Source organism: Ambystoma mexicanum, chromosome 14, assembly GCF_040938575.1.
Source record: "Ambystoma mexicanum isolate Mex_15411 chromosome 14, UKY_AmexF1_1, whole genome shotgun sequence".
NCBI lineage: Eukaryota > Metazoa > Chordata > Amphibia > Caudata > Ambystomatidae > Ambystoma > Ambystoma mexicanum.
In genome coordinates this window covers 624,417,812-624,443,634 of record NC_090940.1, presented here as the reverse complement: position 1 = coordinate 624,443,634, position 25,823 = coordinate 624,417,812, and the positions used below count along the sequence as shown (strand labels likewise).

At 47.3% G+C, this 25,823-nt stretch overlaps 1 protein-coding gene across 1 annotated transcript in view; it reads right to left on the bottom strand.

Annotated features, from left to right (window-relative positions):
• The window catches only part of AP5M1 (adaptor related protein complex 5 subunit mu 1), a 100,595-nt gene that overhangs the window by 25,907 nt on the left and 48,865 nt on the right, over nt 1–25,823 (bottom strand). Inside the window, exons 4-6 of the mRNA XM_069638077.1 lie at nt 21,271–21,410; nt 8,711–8,796; nt 8,499–8,623 (exon numbers count right to left, since the gene is read on the bottom strand). Coding sequence (XP_069494178.1) covers nt 8,499–8,623; nt 8,711–8,796; nt 21,271–21,410 — 351 coding nt within the window. The remainder of the gene's footprint in view (nt 1–8,498; nt 8,624–8,710; nt 8,797–21,270; nt 21,411–25,823) is intronic.

The following is a 25,823-nucleotide window of genomic DNA, read 5'->3' as shown; positions in this document are numbered from 1 at the left end:
TATGGCCAGGATGTGTTCAGAGTCCTCCTTTGTGGAGATAAGGGACATATCGACTTCTGTGAGCACCCTGCCCTCTGGGCCCTTCACAGGTGTGCCCCCTGGCATTTCCACCTGGTTCTGACATTGTTGCGATTGGTGTGGCAGAGCTCCCTGTTGCCCCAGTTCTGCCGGCTTACTATTCATCTTTTGCAGGGGAATGCCGGGGCCAAGACGAGTATCACTTCCTTTTCTTTTGTTCCCTTTTCTCAGCCTCTTATTGTCCCTCAATTTTCTGTAGGGAGACATTTTGAAAGCTTTGCTGGCTAGGTGATCCAGCTGAGGCCATGTTGTCTCTTACTCCCCACACCAGGCGAGTCTCGTGGGCGCAGTTGAGAGGGTGCTCAGGAGCTCAGTTTCATCTACAATCCACACTCAAAAGTTACTTTCACACTGTCAAGGCCGCTCACCATGTAAGTGCCTCACAGGCCCTCCAGTGCTGTGTCGCTGTGTTCTCCCTTGCAGGACCGTGGCTTCAATCTGCTGCCCTCAGCAGGGAGCTCCCGGTGCCGGGTGTCGTAATCGGCACCTGCTCCCCGTGCTACCGACATTCTTCCCTGCGGGATGGTGCCTGGGCTGCTCTTCGCAGCTTGTAGAGCTGGTCCTGCAGCTCCCTCCTCCATGCCCCCGGCGGTCCTTTTGTGCGCAAGTGGGGCAGCGCTTAGGGGCTTTGCTTCCTCTTCACACAGTGTCCGGGAGTCCCTTTGTACCCCGACGGGTCTCACTTACCAGGCCGGGTTCCTTCTGTCTCACTGGGTTGTCGTACTACGCCTTTCCTCGCCGGGCTGTAGCTGTCTTCTGCCTCTTTCCTCAGGGCTCCGTGGACGGCGGGTGACACTATCATCACCTGCACCCCTTCAGTCAACTTCCTGCCTGGGGTGCTCCGCCAATTCAGTCCGGTGCACTCTCAGGCCGAGGTAAGCCCTTCTGCACTCGGTGTGCGAACGGGTTGCCGGATGCAGACTCCTCCCAGATTTCACGATCGCTTCCGCCACTGTTTTGTGTGGATTTCCGCTGGTGGGGCTTAACGCTCTGCTGGGGCGGGAGCCGATGCTCAGGCTGCCATGTTGCGCCACACCTTTGGTGGTCCCCATAAAAGTTTATTTTAAATACACGTAGGCCAAGGGGGTAAGTACTGGTCACAGAGTCAAAATCACACCACTAGGCTTGAAGGTACACAGACCAAAGCAGAAAACTTTCTTCAGAATACCCAATAGTAATTCTAGGGAAGTCAGACCTTGTTATACACATTTAGTATAGATAAGACCTATTCATGGGGCATAAAACCATAAGATTACTTTCTGTAATACAAGAGTAGTAGACCCCATCAGTTATGCAGTGACGCTCAACAAAGAAAATCACATTGTAAACCATCTTGCAAACCAACTCGCAAACAGACTTTTCTGAATAGTGGAACACTCATTCAAGGAACAGTAAATACTGATACTTATTATTCAGGACAACACAGTTATTCTAGGTGAGTAAAACCTTTTGGTGTAATATACTATTCCAGTTGCTTTTCAGATCAGTGCAACACAGATTGAGGTAAGCAATAACTTATTTTAGGGTAGTACACAGCTAACGCAAGGTATGTAAAACCTATACACTTTTCAAAAGTAGCTATCAGCAAATTAAGGGTAAGTATAACGTAAGGCAGATTTGTTTCTGGACAGGCTAACAGCACGTCTGGGGAACACGACCCAATTGGGGACACTCACACATTTATATCCTAACAGGAATAGTAAAGTTAAACCAACAGCATTACTTTTAGGAAGAGGGGGACCCAATTCACAGGTGAGCAAATTAACCTATCTACTTTCTGTTAGAATGGCAAAACAGTTTCTAAGGAAAGTAAGACTTTAAATATACTTTTCATAATGGCATAACATTTCCAAGGTAAGTAAAATAACCTGACATATACTTTTACAACAATGTCAAGGTAAATAAAAACTTTAGTAACTATTTACTCTCAGAGTTAGTTACCAACTAACTCTTTCACAAGTAAGTACTTTTCAATACTAGTTCTACTTTTCCAGACAGAATCCTTTACTTATCCAGTCCTTCCCTATTCTATTGCATGAGTTCACAGAGGGACAGAAAGGGGACCCAAGTGGTCTAGGAGCCAGCTGTAGGCAGGGTGAGCTAGGGTTCAGTTGCAGGCAAAAGTCAGAGTTCCTGTGGAAGACTGTTCAACAATTAAGTAGTTCACTTTAAAAGTTAGTTAGGGTCCAGGGACTTCAGAGAAGACACCCCAAGAGGATTCCAGCAGGGGCCTGGGTGCACTGGACGAGAGGACTCCCGCTCACAGAACACCCCGAAGCTTTTAAGAAATCACAAAGGCTTAAGGTAAGTAAATACCCCAGCCAGCACAGTACCTTAGCACGGAAGAAGAGTTCCAACACGAAGACTTCAGGATCTGCAGCCAAAAACCCTGTTGTGGAATTCCATTATCATGGAAACAGGACACTGGAAAGACTTTTGCAGCAGGGATCACGTGGAAGGCTCTAGACAAGAGGATCTTCACATTGATATTGATATTTTATTTTTATTATGCTCGTACACAAGTGTTTCAGAGTGCAACAAGGCAAGGGATGGGAACAGGGGAGAACATAACAACGATTGTATAGGCCCTGTGACATTGAGAACGGGCAAGTGCATGGTAGAGGGGGAGGGGAAAAGTGCATGGAAGGGGGGAGAAGTGGAAAGTGTGGAGCAAAGGAGAAACAGATAATAAATAAATAATAAAGGCAACAAACTTGTGCGACTTGTGTATAGGCGTGTTATAAATGCAATATCATATCATAACAAACAGTGGTAGTGCAGCCAGCAATTGGCAAGTGCTGTGTTTAAGGCAGCAGACAGGGTAGGTCTGACAAGTGCAGGAAGAAAAACGGGGGGGAAGATTGTATGGGTACAAATACAGACCCCAGTGCAAGCGTTGGCCTGGGGGCAGTGCGGTAGGGTGGCAGGGTGGTTTATTCAGCACAGAATACGAAATTGCAATCGGGGAGACTTTAGGATCTGCAGCCAAAAACCTGGTCACTGAATTTCTTGTCATGAAGACTGACGACAGGAGCTTGGAAGGACTTTGTAAGGATCAATGCGGATGGCTCCATGCAAGAGTTTCTTCGTGGCTGGATGCGGTTGTGTGGTTTTGGGCCCTTTTCAAAAGCCAGAAGACTGAATCGCTGCTCAGATTATCACTGTTTGCACAGTCCAGAACCCTCGTGATGGGAATTTTCGGACTCGATTCACGTCTCTGGGAGGTCCAGCAGGATGCTCAATGGCTCGAGGTCCCAGGGCGTTGGGGTTATGCAGCCACACAAGGTCGCAGCAGGTCTTCTTGAGTCTAGTGGATCTCACCAGGCTCTGGGTCGGGGTCGTCATTTTCGGAGTCCCCAGGTCGATTGGAAGGAAGGGCTACAGTAGGCTCCGGTTAAACATCAGCATCTCCGGTCGCTGGATATCGTCTCAGCCACGTTTTTTTCATCTTCCTCTTTGGATTTGGTTCCAGTGATCGACTACCTCTTCAGCTTGCAGGATCTGACTTTTATGCAGTAACCCAGCCAATGAAACAGCCATGCAACATTCAAACATCGGGAGTTGGCAGTCCTTTCAGGACAGCGAGCCTCCCAGTTTGAACTGGATTCTCGCAGTAAGCCTGGAAGACAAAGGGCTGCAGAGTTTTGGATTCCTCCCTTCCTGCCTTCATAGATACTCTTCAGTCTGGGCAGGGAATCCACAGGATTCCCGCCGAAGACAAAATTGAGACAAAGGATTTTCCCACCCTGGAGGTCAAGGAAAGGAACAAGAAAGGACACTGAAATGGTGAAAAAAGAATACCGGGCCATTTTGGTAAAATGAGCACCCGAGGGTGCCTTTACCGCGGCTGTGAAAACAGCTGTGGTAAAGGTGCACCGAACTAGTAAAAAGGTTTACTGCCACCAGCCATTAAAGATAAGCTTGTCCCTGTAACAGAAATGTTACAGTTAAAAGGAGAAAAGGGATGCATAATATCTCCCCAGCACTCAACATAAGGTGGGGGGCGCTGGTTTCACATAACAAAATGTAACAGGGATTCAAAGATCCTTTCTACCCTTGGGAACTGTAGTTCTCACAAGGTTAGCCAGAGAAAGTTTAAGGGGAGCCCCAAGAGCAACCCTGCAACAATAAAAAAGGTATTTGCCGAAAGTTGTCAAAAGGGGTACAATTAAAAAGACACTATGGAGAGTCTTAAAAATGACACCCATAAAAAGAGTAAAAGATTCTGTGGGTGTGGAAAAAGGTTCCCACTCACTTAGGTATAGGTAAAAATAATCCACCAGTAAAGCAAAACGTTCTGGGGTTGACACAGGTCAGGAAGATTTATCACTGCTATGAGCATCTTACCTAACAATGTTGGGAACAGAGGTCCACACTGATAAGTACAAAAATATACTATTTATGTGACACAGGCAATCAGTAAAAATCAACACACTCCTGGTAAGTAGAGTCACTATTAAAACACATATCCATGACACTTCGGCAACACCAAAAAGGGGTTACCAACCACGCACGTAACACAGGATAAATAACAAAAAAGCAACCAACCTTATCAGAAGCAGTACAAAGCAGCAGTGATAAACTTCCCAAATTACCTATGCACCTCCCTTCTCCGTAGTATGAACAAAAAAGTGAGAAGCAGCGATCATAGGGAAACCCTCTGGGGAATAAAACCCTACTCATCAGGTTCGGCTGGTCTCAAGGTCTGATGTCAGTATAATGCAAGCTGTCTGCCGTTACCACGCTAGCATAAGGAAAGAAATAACAGTAATAAGAGGGAAGGCTCTGACAAATAAAAAGGTAAGCAAACGAGATGCGTACCGGGCATTCCTAGTTGAGCGGCATATGCGCGAGGCAGACAGGGGCTTCTGAAAGGTTGTGTTCCAGATCTATCATGGAAACAGGTGAAACAGAAATCAGGAAGGAGGACAAGGATCATTACTAGAAATTGACAGAGAGAGAAGAGCGAAGCGTCTGTATAAGAATAGCGACGCACTGTGAATCCTCCATGGACCATTTTTGACTTGTTCTGACACTGCCGAAACCCGGAAACAGGAAGGGATCGGTAACGCACACTGAACCTAGACAAGCACACGGCACATCGGGAGCCATTTTAGGAGGGGGAATTGATACATTACGAATGCAAAGCCACCTGTGCCAGACCGAGCACTGGCGATACGAAGGCATGACAGGGAGGGTTAAGAACAGTTTCGCAAACCTTAAATATGCTAGACGGTATTGCACGATTTGACTGTATCCAAAAGGTTGCATGTACAAAAAGTCCTAAAAATGCTACCACCAAAGGTTTGAACACCTAAAGTTCGAACCTTTGGTGGTAGCATTGTAGGTAAGTAGTAACAACAACAAAAAAAGACTTTGGGGGCTGCAGGGGTGTCCCCCGCAACACCCCGCTCGCTATACTTTAGAGTATAGCGAGCGGGGGCTTGCGGGGAAATCCCCTGCAGCCCCCGTAAAAGAGAAAAGGACCCTGCAGCGCCGGTCCCAGATCACGGAAGTTAAAGGGAACTGGCGCTGCATGGACTCAGTGTGAAGAAAAAGGTAAGTAGGGTATGTTTATGTTGGGGTTGTGGGAGGGGGTTTGTGGAGGGTGTGCAAACCTTTTGTGGTTCACACATTTCTCATGCAACCTTTCCGGCTGCTGGAAAAATCAGCCACGGTCGGATCACATAGATCCTGCTAGACATGCTTTAGCCAAGAGCAGCCTTTAGGAGGTCCATTCCTAGCTTTCTGATAGTTCAGTATTACAAGCAAGCGTTCTTAGGAAGGAAAGTCTTGGTGAAAGTCACTGTAGAAACGTTCGAGAGGGATCCATTTATGGAGGGTGTAGACCCCAGTCCCAAAGCCCTAGATGATTGAAAAGAATAATCCTGGCCCAGGTGTCACTGCCTTTGGCCCGTTAAGGTTGCTACTTTTAATTTAATGGCTTTACGCCCAATGCAAGTCAATGGGGATAGGAGCGCGTAAAGTGATAGAAGGTATCTTGACCCAAGGACTAGGATTTGAATCAGCACCGACTACACGAGACAGGGATTCACTAGTCACAATGACTCACTGTAGGTTTTACTGTAGAAGATTCCAAAGCTTCAGGCTCAAGGCGTCCAGCAACAGTCGTGTCATGCAGGGACCCAGTGACAGGGTTGGGATGGCTCTAACTGGATTCCTGCAGCATGGAAGGAACCCTTAGGCGCAGCGGGCAAAGTGGATGTTGGCATGACCCAATATGGGGTTGGCCCTCGGGAGCAGCATGGTCTGAATCCAGGTTCCAGTAGGCCTTTTCTCCTGGTGAGAGATACAGGAGCCGGTAGGCGAGGACTTAGCAGTCCTCCGAGGATGCTAGCAATGTTTCCAGCGAAGAGACAAGAAGGGGCACATGCACAGCTGCAGTCAGGTGGATGCCAAATGCAGACCAGGCGATTACTCTGACCTTGGAATAGCAATGGATCTTTAGATCGATAACCTCAAATGGCCCATGGTCCTCTCCTTTTGTCCAGATTGCAAGCTGGGAATGCACCAGAAACATTCAAACAGGGGGAGGATGTCGAATCAGGGACAGCCGGCCACCTTACAATCTGCCCAGCAATAGAATATAGGCTGGCTGAAGTGTGAATTGGTAACCAACCGCGTCAAATCCTAATTTCCGCCAATTCACTCACACAAAGCAGTGACTAGCAATCCAAAACTGGATTGCCGCAAAGTGCATGCTTTTTATTTAGCCATTTCCGACCCAAGAAGGAAGGACAAATCGCACCGGCCTATTTAATACACATCACAAACGTGACTGGGATGTTAAAGAAATATAACGGGGCACTCAACTGAAGGTGGCTTGTTGCACACAGTAAAAAAGGAAAGGTGAAAAGCAAAGGGAGACATTCCGTGCACGGTTAGTTATATGGGCGGCCAGTCCACCCAAAACTAAAAGCGAGTGAGGGAGGCAAATGGGAAACATTCACCAATAAAATCCATCAGAATCCAGACAGAAAGCAGATCTGATGGGGGAATTCGATAGTAGACATTGGAGGGAAGTTGCAAAAAAGAAAAACGTTCCTAATAGGGTGCAAGTTCTTAACAGCATGGATAACCAGGTATGGTTCTCTAGTATGGTCTTGGTGAACCCGAAGGAATCTTAGTCCTAGAAACCCACCAACAGACGTTAACTGCAGGCAAAGTATAGTTAAACATATGGAACTAACTTATGCAAGACACTATTAAATGCACCAAAAAGATCTGCCACCTCCCTACAGGAGGTGTACATATTTTAAATGACCCCCCACCAACCTGGAGGCTGTCACTATGAAGCAACTCGAGTCCATGTCAGAGGAAGGATGCAGCTGAAGTATTAATAGGATAGCAATGGCAGCTGCCATCTAGCGGACAATAACAGTTTCCAAAGATTTCCCCCTTATGCAATGGGGTTTGGGGCGAGGTCAGAAAAGATGTGGGAAAAGTCATCAGTGTGTACCTTCCATCATCAAATGGTCCGTTCCGTAATCGCTGATGTGAGTTTCTAGAAAATGTTTATGGTAATTGACCTTTATCAGAATTGCAACCATGGTGTACAAGGATATTTCTATAATAGATGGAAGCCTGCAATACCCCTAGAAAGGCCTGTAAAGAATTGACTGTAACATGAAAACGGCATTGCTACTCTAACTGTATCAGGTATTACAGTTAGGCTGAGAAGTCATACTGCCTGATGCTTGGGCCATCACAGATCAGAATTCCAGCTGTGACTGGAGTGCTTAATTACAGCTGTGACTAGCTTTTCGCATTCCTTTTCTTCCAAAATAGCCTCTTGAGACACGTTACAGCCATTAATGGATAGGAAACGGCTTATAGTAGTATGTAGAAGTAGTGCACTGCTGGGGTTTCACATAGGAGATCAAGAATCAATCTCCATGTTATTTAGTTTAAACGACAAAGCCGCTTTTTTTAGATGTGTATTATTATTATTAAACTGCTTAAACCACTTTTCTGCAACACATGACACATTGCCTGGAAGTGTTTCTTTTTACTCCAAACCAATTCTACATTGATTACATAGAACAACAACTGGAAGATCTGACATTAGATTAAGCAAGAGGCCGAGCATTAAAAAGGGAGGATAGTGTGTGGCCAGGTATTATAAGAGATAACATAAGTTTTACTACACATAAAAAGGATATTGCAAGTCACCTGTGTTGCGTGAGCTTATAAAAGGAACTTGTCTTTCAGCCTTGTTCCTCTATTCGGTCACATAACTCCTCTCTGACTTGCAATATCCTTACAACATACGGTAGGGGGCACTTTATCCCTTTTACAAGAGAGCAGCAGAATTTGATCCATCCAACAGACAAATTTCATTCAGATGCACTTCAATCTATACGTTCTCAATGTATTTACAGGCAACCCTAACAGCTTACCTTAACATAGGCTGTGTTCCCAGTACATATAGGGTCTGCAGCTTGCTGATGCGGCACGCTGCTCTTGGGACCAAAAGTGACTACTCCACTCAGAGAAATTTCAAGGGATTTGGGAAACTTAGGACCTAGAAAGAAATGGAGAGATGCATTGGAGGGAAGTTGGAAAATGAGAGGGAAAAGGATCTGTTCTAAAGGGTGGAAATGTGTCTTACCAATGAGCCAGACCAGCAGGCCTTTCTCTCGCGACACATCTAGCTGACCAAAGCTCAACTTGTATTCCAAATTTGAGATTGGACCCCTATGAAGCAAAATCAATGCATTTGAAATGTAAAAAGGAAACATTGGAATTATGCAGCGATAAGAGTTGCCAGCTACTAGCCAAGCGTGCAAAGTCACTCGCCCACCTCAAAAGCCATACACCCCCCAAACCCACTAAAAGTAATGTTGCACCTACACCTCTTCTCAGGCGTAGTCTAGCCTGCTCTGTTATGTCGATTGTTTAATCATGAAAATAGTCGAACTACCAAGATAATACATTAAACCTTCCTCTGCAGCAGATTCAACACCAAAAACACCTCAGCATGTGTCTCCAAAAGGCACATTGATAATCGAGTATCCAAGCCTGTGGCGCCACCCTGAGCACTTCTTGTGGTTGATAAACACACTGCGCAGATACATTTTATTAACCACATTTCAGTATATCTGACCAGAAAAACGGATTTACAAAGGTTTTTTTTTCTCCTTTGCGTTTATTCATTTGTATACGATATTGAACGAGAATTGTGATGAATCTGATGATGTCATCACTCCTTTCTCCTCATGTGGCCAAGGGACAGCAGCCTCTACCTCATCCTGAACCTGCGGGCAGCTATTTGTGGGAGGACCAAATGAGGTTAGGCGACTCTCGGGGGAATTACATCATCAGGTGAGACATGGTAACCCCATTTCCCTTTTAGGGATATTCCCTCCATTCCTCATGCTTTGATGGCATACTGCCATATTCCCCTTCGACAACTTGCCATTCTACTGATGGTACTCTTCAATATCAGATAACAAACACAGTAACAAAAACAGAGATGAGAAAGAGGCAAGAAGCAATGAGGAATACTCCCAATGAGAACCAACACCAGCAGTCTAGTAGCTGGAAGAATCAGATTGGCCTAACACGGTTTAAAACAATTCCGGGAAGAGAAGTATGGAGTTTGTCTTCTTCTACATCCTGGTGCAGATAGAGGACACCTCAAGAATGCAAGATCTGACCGGCTAGGGGTTGCTGGAGAACCCACGCTGTCACGTTGACAGGCGAGGAATCCGGGAGTGCGGCGACCAGCGGCTGTGCGGCAAGATGCAGCAAGATAGCAGGCCAGTGTGCAACACGCTCAGGTAAGATCTGCAGAGGTTGTGGCAAAGCCAGAGGAAGTAAACTGTGCTTCCCGACAGCTGAGGGAGCTGGGATGCCGACCGAGTACTGAATGCCTGCAAGTGGTGCCTGCAGGTCAGAGAGAGACGGAGCCGGGAACATGGAGAGACTGCAGGAAAAGAACCAGTGAGCCCAGGGAAAGGTTTGGGACACTGAAGCACTGTCGCGCAAAGTATCGGAAGCACTAGATAGTGGGACTGGCGTCTTGGGCCCACAGTACAAACTTGCAGAAGACAGAGAAGGCAAAACCAGAGGGGAATTGTGCATTGAGACCTGGCAGGAGAGTATACCAGGTATTTTTGTAAATCAAAGTGATTGAACAAATGAAGAGAACCAGGCACACACTGTGTAAAGAAACTGCATAAGAAAGTCCTGGCATGACAGTATACCAGGCAAAGCCAAATATATGAAGTAAACTGCATAAGAAAGTCCTGTCAGGAGAGTATACCAGGCAAAGCCAAGTGTGTGTAGTAAACTGCATAAGAAAGCTCTGTCAGGAGAGTATACCAGGCAAAGCCAAGTGTGTGTAGTAAACTGCATAAGAAAGCCCTGTCAGGAGAGTATATCAGGCAAATCCACTCGTGGCGAATTAACTGCATAAGAAAATCACAAAGACGACACATGCCCTTAGGATTGGGAATTACATTGAAGGTGGAGAGAAACCCGGGGAAGGGAGTCCTTTTCCCTGGAGTGCATTGCGACACCAAGAGGAGGGAGCTATCCTCTTGATTTACAAAAGAACTTGATTATTTTTTTTGTTACTTTTGTTTTGGTGGAGAGAAACCTGGGGAAGGGAGTCATTCCCTGAAACAGTGGATATTAACCAGTTAAGACTTTTGTTGGATTTGAACATTTCTTGCACTTTCAAGGCCGAAGACAATGGGCCTCATTACAAATCAGGCGGTCCGGAAATAACGGTGGCGGTAAACCCGCCGCCACTGTTGTTTCCGGACCACCTGATCCCGACTTCTGCAGGCGTGAGGTGATGTTCCCACCAGGTCTGACCTGGCGGGTTTAACACCGCCCGCCTGCAGGCGGACGAGGAAACACCGGCAGCATTACGAGATGCTGCCGGTGTTTCCATGATCCCCCATTCCCATTGAGTCCCATAGGACTCAATGGGAATGGGGATTAACACCATTCCGCCTCCGTGATTCCCGGAAAACCGGGGTTGTAATGCCCTGGTAATTCCGGGAATCACGGAGGCGGAATGGTAATACGAGTCCGGCAGTAACCAGGCAGTTTTACCGCCTCGGTTACCGCCGGACTCGTAATGAGGCCCAATATCTGTTACTTTTAGAATGTGGGGGCTATGATAGGATTTCAGACACAAGCCATTTTTGTTTTGGACATATTGACACAGGACTGAACCTTAGTTTTGGTTGAGGTAGGGAAATACCTCCTAGATTAGGGAAAGGAATTTTTCCAACCCCTTTATCTATATATAAGCCAAAATATGTTTGTGGCGGAATTTGTGGCAAAGCATTGTTCCTTATATAGTTCCACACTGTTTCATCAATCTGCACCAAATTTTGCATAGTTACCGGTTAGAACACTCTGGACATTACTAGCTACATGACATTTGGACACCCCATCCCTTCACCCGGATTTCTGCACCTTCACACATGAGAAGGTTGCCTAAAATGGGCAAAACATCAATGTGGTCTGTGAGAAACTCACAGTGACAACAAGTAAGAGACACAAGTGATCACAGTTCAAGGGTCTTGATTGAACAATGAAATGCTGTATGCAGGTTGGAAAATCGCCTAATCTAAACCTAAATCGAAGATGGAAGTAAGCGTCAACTATCAAATGAAAAATAAGGCAATCCTAGTAGTGTTATGTCAAAACAAAAGGGGCCTATACTAAGAAACCTATTGACAAACCTCACAACTAATACAAAAAAGGGTGTGGTATAGTTATCAAGAAAAGAAAGTAGTGTTCTCAAATAATACGTCAGGATGCAGTATTCTGGGTCTCCCTTCCCCACATTTTGGACACGGTGAACGATGGGAGCTTTGAACACAGTTCTGTCTCGGGCCTTTCCAGCACGAGCGACTGCTCCAATGACAGCCCTTAGGAGACTCTCGGGTTCGTCTAGAACGAGATGACAGTTCAGCTTTAACCCTCAAGCTTTCCGTAATAAGGGCCGTCGATGGCCAAGCCTCTTTTCACTTGAATGTCTCTTGCCTTCGAGGACCTGACTTGTTCAAACAACAAAAACAAAAGTTCCTTTAACAAATGAAAGTTCTTTTCCCAATGTTCACTGGGTGACGATTCACCCCTGGGTTGCCCTCTTCTGGGTGCTGACCCTTCTCAATTGTATTCCAAAATTCTGATAGGGTGATGGTGTCACCCCTCGGTCCCCCTCTTCCGGGCTGACCCCTTTCAATTGTAATACACATACTTATATATCAGTTTCTAATTGATGCTTGGATGATAGCTTCACGCCTAGATCTCTATCTGCCGGGCTCGGACCGCTCTTGATTGTCAGTACTCGGGTGATGGCTTCACACCTGGATCTCGCTCCGCCAGGCTCGGACCTCACTTGACTGTTGGTCCTTGTGATGGCATGCCTCTTCAGGTTCACCCTTGCTGACTCTTTAGCTTCTGCTTCTCTTTTCTCATTCCAGGGTGACAACTTCTCACCCTTGGACCCCCTGCGCCAGGCTCCGACCCCTCTTGATTCTTAGCCTCCCTTCACTGGGTTTGCTGTGGCTCTCGATCAGGGCGATAGTGGCTCACCCCTCTTTACTTTCAATGTTCACCATCTTTTATACAATTCAAAGGTTTCAAGATTCACTTCCCTTTCTTTCACAGTGCTTGTAGATCAAAGTATTTCGATTGTGGCACTCAACACAGCCTGGTTCTTATCAGTTCTCCCTTCGACTCACCGGTTGTGATGAACTGCTTGGCTTTTGACTTCTCTGGAGTCAAGCCCGGTACCTCGAGCGCGGGAGCTTCCCTCACTCCTGCTTATCGGCATAAGCTTGCCCCGAGTACCATTGACATCTGCTGCAGGATACTTGCGCTATTGTTCGCGGTCTTAGGCTTTCCTCTACGAAGGTTCAGCAGACCGGGACGAAAAGGGCAAGGTCACCTCTCTCCTCGCCACCCTATTGATTCTTGCTGCTTTCCTCCTTCGTTTGAACTGCCACGTGGTAGCCGTCTCGTCGCGCAGTCTGCTGTACTCGCCTAGCTCATTCTGCGCTCTCTGGGTCCACCTTTATACCTGTGGGGAAGGGAAAGGCCGTCAGGTCCATGCGAGTCTGATCAATTGCTTGACTTTGGCTGACCCTTGTATTGGGACAAGTCAGGGAAACGGCTCGGGTATTAGTCTGTTGTCTTTTGTGTTGTGCAAAAGCTTTAGAGTCAGAAAAGGGAGGGGGGGGCAGTGGTCTGGAATGTTCTACATGAGAGGATGGGGAAAGGGTGCCAAAGGAAGGGGGATACTGCATCTCACTCTTCCGTGTCCCACCCCCACTCCCCGAGGACCTCCACATCCAGGTTATCCTCCCTCATTGGTCCACCCCCAAGAACTGGATCCAATAGCAATGGCCCTGACCTGGCCACCTGGATGACAGATCGAGGTTTAGGCAGGGAGACACCATCTGGTTTCTCACAGGTCGTAGAAGGACCAGTGTCGCAGTGTGTCTCCAGTGCTGCTGAGCTGAGGGTCATACTATGGAGCCTTGGTGATTCTTGCCTGCAAGTCTGCTTTCACTTGTTGTTACTTTGAGGAGGCAGACCTTCCCTTCAAAAACAGACCGATAGCGCGGAGCGTGCGCGGTGTGTCGCAGTGTGTCTCCAGTGCTGAGGGTCTTACTGAGGAGTCTTGGTGATTCTTGCCTGCAATTCTGCTTTCACTTGTTGTTACTTTGAGGAGGCGGACCTTCCCTTCAAAAACAGACCAATAGCGCAGAGCCTGCGTGGTGTGTCGCAGTGTGTCTCCAGTGTCTGCAGGAGTTTGAAAGAGTCGGAAAGAGGTATTATTTATTCCTCCCTCTCTCCCGCCCCTGCTGCCTGCCTATTCCATCTTATCTGCACGGATGATGATGATGCGGGACGCATGGTCCTCTGGAGGCTTGCTGCAGCTCGCTACGGAGAAGAGGTGAGCAGCAAATGTACTGTGATAATACATTATAACAACGTGCTGCCCCATATGAACTGCCCTCCTAGTGATCTCTCTTTTCCAACGTGACTCCTGTAGTATGAGCTTTCGGCTGGGGAATTAACAAGCACACTCAAATATAGAGGCAATAGAGGTGCGCACCATGTCAAAGACCAAGCAGCACCCCTATGGGCTGCGCAGCAACAGACAGTGCAAGAGTAAGCGGGCCGCAACTTGACTCTGGCAAAACTTGATTTGGCGGGAACCCCCTGCCCTAAGAAGGGGAAAAGAGATGGCTACTTAATATCTGTTAGTACTCACATACCAATGATCAGGTCGCCTGGAGGCTTATTTAACCAAGATCCGACTGGGTTGACACAGTCCAGATCACAACTTGAACCCACTGAGGGTCTCCTCAATGGAGGCGACCTTTCTCTTGAGACACCATGCTACTCGTAGAATAGAATACAACGGGTACCACAGTGATTCAAACGAAAGAGCAGAGTACTACCAGTACACGCCAAGCTGTGGACAAAAGAAAGGACTGTTATTCGAAAGAAAACCAAAATGGAAAGAGTTAGCAAACATAAATTGACTAATGCAGCACTAACCTTTAATAATAATATCCTGTTCCCAACTCCAGGTGTGTGCAGAAAATTGAACTGGCCAAGATTCTTGGAACGTGGAATGAATGAAACCAGATTTGGACAGGGAAAGGACTGAAGAAGGAATGGGGAGTTAGCTGGTTAGTGGGGCCTACCCCAGGGCGGAAGGAGGACGCACTACCGATAAGAAGGGCAACAAGTGATGAAGAACTGCATAGCGTCCAAAGTCCAAGCCAAGACAGTATAATCCAAGGAATAGTACGGCCTAGGTCACAATCCAATCTGGTAGATAAAAGAACGAAAATCAAATGTAGGCAAGGATGTTTCCTGGAGATTTGCAACAATAAACAAAGGATTAGGCGATGGCAGTCCGCCATGAGTTCCGAGGTCTAAGGGTTTTCAAGGGAGATAACAAGTGAGGGAGTCAACAAAGCAGTCTAAGTGTTCCATGGCCAGGATGTTCAAAAGGCCGGAAACAAGCAAGGACTAGACAAAGGCAGTCCGTAAAACGATCCGGAGTCAAAAAGGAAGGAGCAATGGGTCAGCAGGGAAACAAGGCTGAAGCGAACAAGAAACAGGAGTAGAGGTTGGTGTACCAACTTCATTCGGAAGCGCAATGATGTAACTGGGCAGGATTCAAATACATTTCGAGAGTGCAATCATGTGCTCACGTTGTTCTGCGCCGTTGCCAAGGCGATAGGAGGCTAGGATGTTACTATCGTGTGCATGCCTGACGTTGTAAGAGGCACGATGGCAACCACCAGGGACACAGACGATAAGGATGCTTTCCAAGTATTTGACTTGGTGTAGAGTGCACAGTTCTACGCATCATTACAAGATCTGATTCTATGCAGCCAAAAATCACAACATATCTAGATCTGACATGTTTAGCTTCATTGCCTGATGGTGGCTGTGTAGCCACGTGTGAAATTGCTGCTGGTTTAACTGTGGTACTGTCAACCATGCCTCTTTCTAGCCCAGTCACTATTGACAATAATGGCTATTTGCTAACACATTGCCTCAATCTTCGCAGGAACTCACTGGGCATTCTAAATGGAAACAGGGACAATGTAATAGGCATTGCCCTCTCTGCTACGCCAGACCTTGAGAAACTTTTCCCATCTTCCTCAAGTGACAGTGATACAGATTTCGAAAGTCCCCAATATGTCTGTATATGGGGTAAACTCAACACCAGTAAAGAGACCATCTGGAAAAAATCCTAAGCCTTGAGGCAATCATAGACTCCCTATTTCACCTGTGTACGAATATGGCAAAGGACCAAAGAGGTTTAAGAGTGTTATTGGGGAATGCCTTGAAGTAAATTTAAATGTACCCACTAATGCCTCTAAGAAAGCAATGACCACTGGTATAGTGACACACAAACCCTCACAGCCATCGAGAGTGGTGGAGGCTGCTTTAACTTAGCAGAGAGAGTATATTGTAAATGTTGTCCCAGAGTTAGTTGGGTTAACACGCCCCTGCATCCCCAAACAGGCTAGGGTAATTACCTTGGACCCAACTCAACCTAACGCAATGGCGGGTACTACTGCGGACACGGTTACAGTGATGGCGGCATCAGTGGAACAGGCAAATATGGCCCTGCAGGCGGACCAGTCCATGATGAACACTCCGCTTTCTATGGACCTTTTTACTAAAAAAGTTAACAAACAGGAAAATAAGTAAGAGCAGGAGGCTCTTAACTAAATTTAAGTTTTGCCTTAATAAAAGTCGAGCCTCAAAGCCTCCTAAGGTGACTTCACTTGGCGTGCCGGCTAGACCACCTGCCTCTTGCATGGTTGAAAATGACTTAGATAACGAGGAAGTACGGAAGGTCATGTTATGGGGCCCTCTGGACAAGTGGATGGTGCCAGGTGGTTCCCCTCCTGGCCAAGCTGAACGATCGGCTAGGAGTGGGTGGTCCAATGAAAAGTCTAGTCCTGCTAGATCAATTGGCAAGCTACCCAAAAAAACCAATGCAGCTAAAAATTCGAGGTGGACTGTAGCCAGTAAGTCGACAAGAAGTTCCTCTGTTCAGGAAACCAGGGTGAATACCCCCCCGAGACTTGGTTCTCTAGAGTTGAGGCATCCTAAAAAAGGTCACCTTGTTCGAAACTCCAACTGCCGGCCTCCGATTGGTACACTAATACCAAATTTCAACCTCTTAGTTAGGCAGCCTGATAAATCAGGGAGTACGGGGCTCTGGAGCACATACTGTATCCGAATGGTAAGTGGGGATTATCGGCAGGATGCTCAGAGGATCGAGGGCAGCTGGTCTTGGGTAAGTGGTTCTCACTGATGTATACGATGAGTGCCATCAGCATTTAGAATCCTATCTTGGAATACAAGGGGATTCAACTCTTTTCTTGCTAACAGCAGAGGCTTATTAAGAATCATGGATGCACACGTTTTTCTCCTTCAGGAAACCTGGCTTACTGCCCTCTACCATATAGATGGGTACACAGTGCTCTCCAAAATGGCAATATTAGGTCCTATAGGACGCCCATGGGTGGTTGAAGTATAGGGGCTAGATGCGAGTATGAGCTAAAAGAATATAATGCCACGCTACACAATAATAATATACTGTGTGCCACGCTGTCCAAGTCACCTTTTGGAAGTAGCCCAATGCTGTTCATCACCTTGTATGACCCACCTGGCGGCGAGCATACCAGTTTACTCATGCGGTCGGTCTCCGAGACGTTCTTGAGCTGATGAGGACACCACCTGCGTTTCGGGGTCATATTAACAGGTGGTTTTAACATTGATTGCTCATCTACCTTCATCTAACATGGGGAAGCGATGGGCTAGCCTTACTGGAATATGATCTACATATGGTCAACCAGAGTGATGAGGTCCTAGTCCTGACTTGGTCCAATGGCCTTATAGTAACTACATAGACTATATTTTTGTCAACAGCCCCATATTGAATTTTTTCCCTCAATTGTTGATCAGTCCAACAGACATAAGCAAACATGCCGCTCTTATCCTTCAGCTTCAATCACCCAAGCCTTTGGACAAGTGTCTCCTATCCGAAAATCCAACTATAAACTGTCAGGGGAATAGATTAGGACTAAGGGTTCCATGTGATTTCATCGTCTGCTGTTTCATCGCAGGGTTTTTTACTACGGATTTTCTTTCGAAAAGAATCATCCAATTTTTTTTTTTTTGGGGGTGGGGGTTACCCCCCACCCCCTTTAATTATTTTTATATCCCTGTACACCCACACCCAATTTATATAATTTTTTAACCCTTCCTCCCCCAAAACATTCGATGATTTGTTTTCGAAAAATAATCTGCGGCAAAGAACCCCGAGAAAAAACATCCAGCGATGAAATTACGTCGTACCGGACTAAGATGGTCTGTGCATAATATAGATACAAGTTATACCATATTGAGCAACAATTTAGCAGTTAATCCTAATCTTCTGCAGCAACATGATTGGGAATTGAAAAATGTGCTGAATAGAGTGGGCACATTGGCCCAAATATTGACCGTAAGGACTAGATGGACAGCAGGAAATTGAACTCTCTTTGATCCAGTTAAAGTAAAGCGCAAACATCTCTCTAAATCCGGCAGTTCGTAAAAAAAAAGTTGAAACACAGCACTACTGGCTGTTAACAAAAAAAGGATCAAGGCCGACCGCAAGAGCAAATTATAAGGGTTGGCTCTGCCACCATCAATTTAATCTATGCTTGACGAATTGGCGCTCTATAGTAAGCCTTTTAAGGACCAAAGATACCAAGAAGTTCTGGTTCCTGCTGCGTACCTTTAGATGTTTGCAAACGAAACAGAGCTGACTGCAATATCGGAGGCCACATGGGCTGCCCATATTGCAAAGATTTTCTGGGTTTGTGATGAGAAATGCCATTCTGCTCATGGTCCTACCATGATAGACACAATGGTCTGGCATCATATATCCAAGGCTAATATTGAGTTAATGATTATGAAATTAAATTAATCTAGAGCTACTGGACCGGATGGACTCAGTAATAAAGTCCTTAAGAATTATTCCACAAATTGGGCCAGACTATTGAGGAAATTATTCTTATACACATACAAGATTGGTGGCTCCCCGTCCACGTGACTGGAGTCTATTCTTATCCCGATATACAAGAAAGGATCGCAGAAGGATCTTGGGAATTACAGACTCTTGGCCATGTTGGACTGCAGTGCTAAATTGCTCTCGCAAATTTGTTGGAGCTGCCTACGCTTTGGTCCGATACCCATCACATCCTAGATATTACTCAGACAGGTTTCAGAAAGGCCCACTCTACTACGCATCCAATATTCATGATCAACACACTTATATTGGACACTCTACGTAAGCCGGATCCTAAACTCTACATCTGCTATGTGGACTATAGTTTTGTATTCAACACCATTGATAGAAGGCATCTATGGTCCAAATTGAGGGACTAGGGTTTAGACGCATCTCTCCTCTGTTTTATCGAGATGCTATATGACAATACAGTCCTAAGGGCCAGGATGGCACAGGATGGTACCCTTATGGAGACTTCCAACAAACTTGGGGTTGAAACAGGGATGTGTTCTTGCCCCAACACTTTATGATCTATATGTGTCCGATTTTGCCCAGGCCCTACGAAACACATGCAACATCCCTCCTAGATATGGTAATGTGCCACTCCATTGCATAACTTATGCGGATGATACAGTCTTCTTTGATCAGACCCCCCTGGTTCTCCAACGTTCCCTCGGAATATGCCAAGCTAAACGGCTTCAAGTAAACATCTCCAAAACTAAGGCAATGGCCTCTTTATAGTCAGGGGGTCAAAACAGTGGGACAAGTTTACTTGGAGACTGGATGGTCAAGGTTTGGAGAAGGTGGAGGTGGGGATACCTGGGTATGCACATTACATCTAATCTTAGCCTCTGGATATTAAGCACGTTATAAATAACCCATCATATCATATCTAAGCAGTCAATGCCATGGCAAGATGGTCGTTGCCTCAGCCTGGACCAAATGGCTATCGTTGAAAAACATTATTGATAGGCAAGGGGGAAGGTCTACTGAAGCCAAGATCATGGCCTATAGAGTATTGGTGGTTCCAGGCATATTGCATGCGTTGGAAACCTTTCCTGAGGGTGCCGTCAACATGGCTTAAGAAATTGGAGGGCAAAATATTAAGACTGTTGCTAGGTTTACCCATATCCGTCCCGGAGGAAGCCATTCGACTGGAGTTGGGCCTAGTGTCTTTGGACATGCAGTGCAGGCTAGCTGTATGTGAATTATGGCCTAATATTGTCTTCATAGATGTGAAAAAAAGAAAGCATTCTGGGTCTAACACTTCTACATAGTTAGTGTATGAAGTCCAGTCTAAGATTTAGTGAGATGCAGGATTTGGTACGAAAGCATTGTGACAATATTGGTATGGCTAGACTGCCGGACTCAATGGGTGAAGTGTACGCATCCGAGTTTGATAGAAGATCGAAGGACCATGATCGTATAAAGTCAACCGATTACCTGGCTAAAACAAGAAAATACACCCTGTATTTCACTCAAGGCATGACTATAAATAGTCTTTGTGATTATCTTTTAAAACTCCATATGCCACCTTTGATTCGCTTTATCATGCATTTACGCTTTGAAATATTGCTGGTGTATGAAAACACTGCGGCATGGCAGGGACCAACGTCTCTGTCATGATACAGTGGAATCATCTACACATTTGTTGACCCAGTGTAGGATTTTCATGAATCAATATGAGAAGAGTTACCATGAAACCCCCCTCATACTCGACGGACCAATTTTGAAGCACCTTTGTATGGTGCAAAGTCATTAGTTACGACTGCTGCAGCTTTCCATGTGTGGATGGTTGTTAAAAACAGGTTGGACAAGATTGAAGGGGACTCCAAGCCTAAGTAAACTTAGGCAGGGGACCATGTAAAAGTTGCTTAGATTTATTTTAATATCATGATGTTACATGTTGTGTTATATCATGCATGTCTTTTGTACATTTTATTATGAAATCTTTTTATGAATTCTTTGTATTGTGAAATAGGAATCTTGTTTTATCTGTCGTGTAAAGGTCAAATCTGAGCAAGACAATAAAAAAAAAAAAAAAAAAAAAAACTTTTTTTTTTTTTTTTTTTTTTTAAAGGGACTGGTTCCGTCACAGGGCACAAAATTCGAAGTCTGGGCTCTGGGACGCACGGTTTCCAAGATTTTTGCACTGCGACTTACTGCACCACACCAGGGTGAGGCGACAGGTGGGGAAAAGAGCACAGCAGGTTCCAGTGTGCAGCAGCACGCCAACTCTCGCCACCCACCAATGTCTGCTCCTGAGTATGACAGCCAACCACATGTGCCCATTCTCAGTAAAGTTTACTTCAGGGTGCAAAGCACATCAAGCGATACGCGAATCGGAACAGCGACCTACAGGATCATGTCTGTCTATAGAACCCGTTTGGAAAACGGGTACTTCTGCTAGTTATTTAATAAATGTCTATAACCAAAAACATGAGTCCTGTGTGTCCATGTCTCATTCCCGGCTCCCCACAGAATAGAATTTAAAAACAAAAAAAAGAGACCAGTCTGAAAAGAGGCTCCAGCACAGTGGTATGTTGGGCTAGGGGTAGGCGCACAGGTAAATGCTACCCTGAGATCTCGCCTCCTCTTACCTATTGACAAAGGGGATACGAGCTTCACAGTACTCAAAGCCATTCTTTACACTTTCATGCAGCTTGAGGTTTACTGTCAATTTCAACTGTAGATCCTCTTCCTTCAGCTGGTAAAACCCCAAAATTGGAGGTACAGGCACCTAGCAAAAACATGACAAAAATTACTCGCAACTGACTCAATCTGAAAACAGGACAGAAGAATAACTCCACAAGGAAGACCCCTGTGTATGTAAAATACCACCAAGCCCCACCCCCCTCCTAAACCCTGCTCCATATTCTATGTACTGGTCCCCACCACTTCCCAGATAAAAGCATTATTCTGTTCTCCAATTCCCGTTGCGGGATAAGCTAGGTCAAGATGGCCATCACTGCATGCGTTTGGAGGGAATCCCATTGTTTTGCCAACAGGAATTCCTTCCAAGTAATTTACTTCAAAGGAATTGCATCAGAAAACTCGGGGCGGTGGAAGTGAGGGATTAAAAGGGGCAGAGAGGGGTTTGGGGTGGAACTCCCCCAATATTAAAAAAGAAAAAAAATGGATGAGTTTTTGCTATGGCATTACTTCGAAGTAATTACAGTCGGTAAAACCACATGGAACCGTTTGGAGACCACATATGAATCTGCATGGCACACACTACAGCCATACATCCGGTGATATCTCAATAATCCAGTACCCTTTTCAAGTGCTACTTGAACGGTACAAACCACATACTGAGCCCAACTCAGGTCACCAGAAAAAAACAATCCGATACCAATTCCCATTACTCAAGCCTGATCGAGTTTGCAATGTCATCATGCTTAATTCAGCAGTACATAGCTCTGCCTGGTTTAGTGTGAATTCAATGGAGTCAGCATAGCAGGCAGGCAATAGGTCAGAGCAGCAACAGGACCCCAGACAATCCTGCACGTAGCGAGATAGTAGTATGATGGCTGTACCCGGGACATATCCATGATCCCCTCTGGAGGCTCCCAGTGCAGGCAATAGGTCAGAGCAGCAACAGGACCCCAGACAATCCTGCACGTAGCAAGAGGGTAGTATGATGGCTGTACCCGGGACATATCCGTGATCCCCTCTAGAGGCTCCCAGTGCAGGCAATAGGTCAGAGCAGCAACAGGACCCCAGACAATCCTGCACATAGCGAGATAGTAGTATGATGGCTGAACCCGGGGGCATATCCGTGATCCCCTCTAGAGGCTCCCAGTGCAGGCAATAGGTCAGAGCAGCAACAGGACCCCAGACAATCCTGCACGTAGCGAGATAGTAGTATGATGGCTGAACCCAGGGCATATCCATGATCCCCTCTAGAGGCTCCCAGTGCAGGCACTAGGTCAGAGCAGCAACATGACCCCAGACAATCCTGCACGTAGCGAGATGGTAGTATGATGGCTGTACCCGGGACATATCCATGATCCCCTCTGGAGGCTCCCAGTGCAGGCAATAGGTCAGAGCAGCAACATGACCCCAGACAATCCTGCACGTAGCGAGATAGTAGTATGATGGCTGAACCCGGGGGCATATCCATGATCCCCTCTAGAGGCTCCCAGTGCAGGCACTAGGTCAGAGCAGCAACAGGACCCCAGACAATCCTGCACATAGCGAGATAGTAGTATGATGGCTGAACCCAGGGCATATCCGTGATCCCCTCTAGAGGCTCCCAGTGCAGGCAATAGGTCAGAGCAGCAACATGACCCCAGACAATCCTGCACGTAGCGAGATGGTAGTATGATGGCTGAACCCGGGGGCATATCCGTGATCCCCTCTAGAGGCTCCCAGTGCAGGCAATAGGTCAGAGCAGCAACATGACCCCAGACAATCCTGCACGTAGCGAGATAGTAGTATGATGGCTGAACCCAGGGCATATCCATGATCCCCTCTAGAGGCTCCCAGTGCAGGCACTAGGTCAGAGCAGCAACAGGACCCCAGACAATCCTGCACATAGCGAGATAGTAGTATGATGGCTGAACCCAGGGCATATCCGTGATCCCCTCTAGAGGCTCCCAGTGCAGGCAATAGGTCAGAGCAGCAACATGACCCCAGACAATCCTGCACGTAGCGAGATGGTAGTATGATGGCTGAACCCGGGGGCATATCCGTGATCCCCTCTAGAGGCTCCCAGTGCAGGCAATAGGTCAGAGCAGCAACATGACCCCAGACAATCCTGCACGTAGCGAGATGGTAGTATGATGGCTGAACCCAGGGCATATCCGTGGTCCCCTCTAGAGGCTCCCAGTGCAGGCAATAGGTCAGAGCAGCAACATGACCCCAGACAATCCTGCACGTAGCGAGATGGTAGTATGATGGCTGAACCCGGGGGCATATCCGTGATCCCCTCTAGAGGCTCCCAGTGCAGGCAATAGGTCAGAGCAGCAACAGGACCCCAGACAATCCTGCACGTAGCGAGATAGTAGTATGATGGCTGAACCCAGGGCATATCCATGATCCCCTCTAGAGGCTCCCAGTGCAGGCACTAGGTCAGAGCAGCAACAGGACCCCAGACAATCCTGCACGTAGCAAGAGGGTATATGATGGCTGTACCCGGGACATATCCATGATCCCCTCTGGAGGCTCCCAGTGCAGGCAATAGGTCAGAGCAGCAACATGACCCCAGACAATCCTGCACGTAGCGAGATAGTAGTATGATGGCTGAACCCGGGGGCATATCCGTGATCCCCTCTAGAGGCTCCCAGTGCAGGCACTAGGTCAGAGCAGCAACAGGACCCCAGACAATCCTGCACATAGCAAGAGGGTAGTATGATGGCTGTACCCGGGACATATCCATGATCCCCTCTGGAGGCTCCCAGTGCAGGCAATAGGTCAGAGCAGCAACATGACCCCAGACAATCCTGCACGTAGCGACGTAGTAGTATGATGGCTGAACCCGGGGGCATATCCGTGATCCCCTCTAGAGGCTCCCAGTGCAGGCACTAGGTCAGAGCAGCAACAGGACCCCAGACAATCCTGCACGTAGCAAGAGGGTAGTATGATGGCTGTACCCGGGACATATCCATGATCCCCTCTGGAGGCTCCCAGTGCAGGCAATAGGTCAGAGCAGCAACATGACCCCAGACAATCCTGCACGTAGCGACGTAGTAGTATGATGGCTGAACCCGGGGGCATATCCGTGATCCCCTCTAGAGGCTCCCAGTGCAGGCACTAGGTCAGAGCAGCAACAGGACCCCAGACAATCCTGCACGTAGCAAGAGGGTAGTATGATGGCTGTACCCGGGACATATCCATGATCCCCTCTGGAGGCTCCCAGTGCAGGCAATAGGTCAGAGCAGCAACATGACCCCAGACAATCCTGCACGTAGCGACGTAGTAGTATGATGGCTGAACCCGGGGGCATATCCGTGATCCCCTCTAGAGGCTCCCAGTGCAGGCACTAGGTCAGAGCAGCAACAGGACCCCAGACAATCCTGCACGTAGCAAGAGGGTAGTATGATGGCTGTACCCGGGACATATCCATGATCCCCTCTGGAGGCTCCCAGTGCAGGCAATAGGTCAGAGCAGCAACATGACCCCAGACAATCCTGCACGTAGCGACGTAGTAGTATGATGGCTGAACCCGGGGGCATATCCGTGATCCCCTCTAGAGGCTCCCAGTGCAGGCACTAGGTCAGAGCAGCAACAGGACCCCAGACAATCCTGCACGTAGCAAGAGGGTAGTATGATGGCTGTACCCGGGACATATCCATGATCCCCTCTGGAGGCTCCCAGTGCAGGCAATAGGTCAGAGCAGCAACATGACCCCAGACAATCCTGCACGTAGCGACGTAGTAGTATGATGGCTGAACCCGGGGGCATATCCGTGATCCCCTCTAGAGGCTCCCAGTGCAGGCACTAGGTCAGAGCAGCAACAGGACCCCAGACAATCCTGCACGTAGCAAGAGGGTAGTATGATGGCTGTACCCGGGACATATCCATGATCCCCTCTGGAGGCTCCCAGTGCAGGCAATAGGTCAGAGCAGCAACATGACTCCAGACAATCCTGCACGTAGCGAGATGGTAGTATGATGGCTGAACCCGGGGGCATATCCGTGATCCCCTCTAGAGGCTCCCAGTGCAGGCACTAGGTCAGAGCAGCAACAGGACCCCAGACAATCCTGCACGTAGCGAGATAGTAGTATGATGGCTGAACCCAGGGCATATCCATGATCCCCTCTAGAGGCTCCCAGTGCAGGCACTAGGTCAGAGCAGCAACAGGACCCCAGACAATCCTGCACGTAGCAAGAGGGTAGTATGATGGCTGTACCCGGGACATATCCATGATCCCCTCTGGAGGCTCCCAGTGCAGGCAATAGGTCAGAGCAGCAACATGACTCCAGACAATCCTGCACGTAGCGAGATGGTAGTATGATGGCTGAACCCGGGGGCATATCCGTGATCCCCTCTAGAGGCTCCCAGTGCAGGCACTAGGTCAGAGCAGCAACAGGACCCCAGACAATCCTGCACGTAGCAAGAGGGTAGTATGATGGCTGTACCCGGGACATATCCATGATCCCCTCTGGAGGCTCCCAGTGCAGGCAATAGGTCAGAGCAGCAACATGACCCC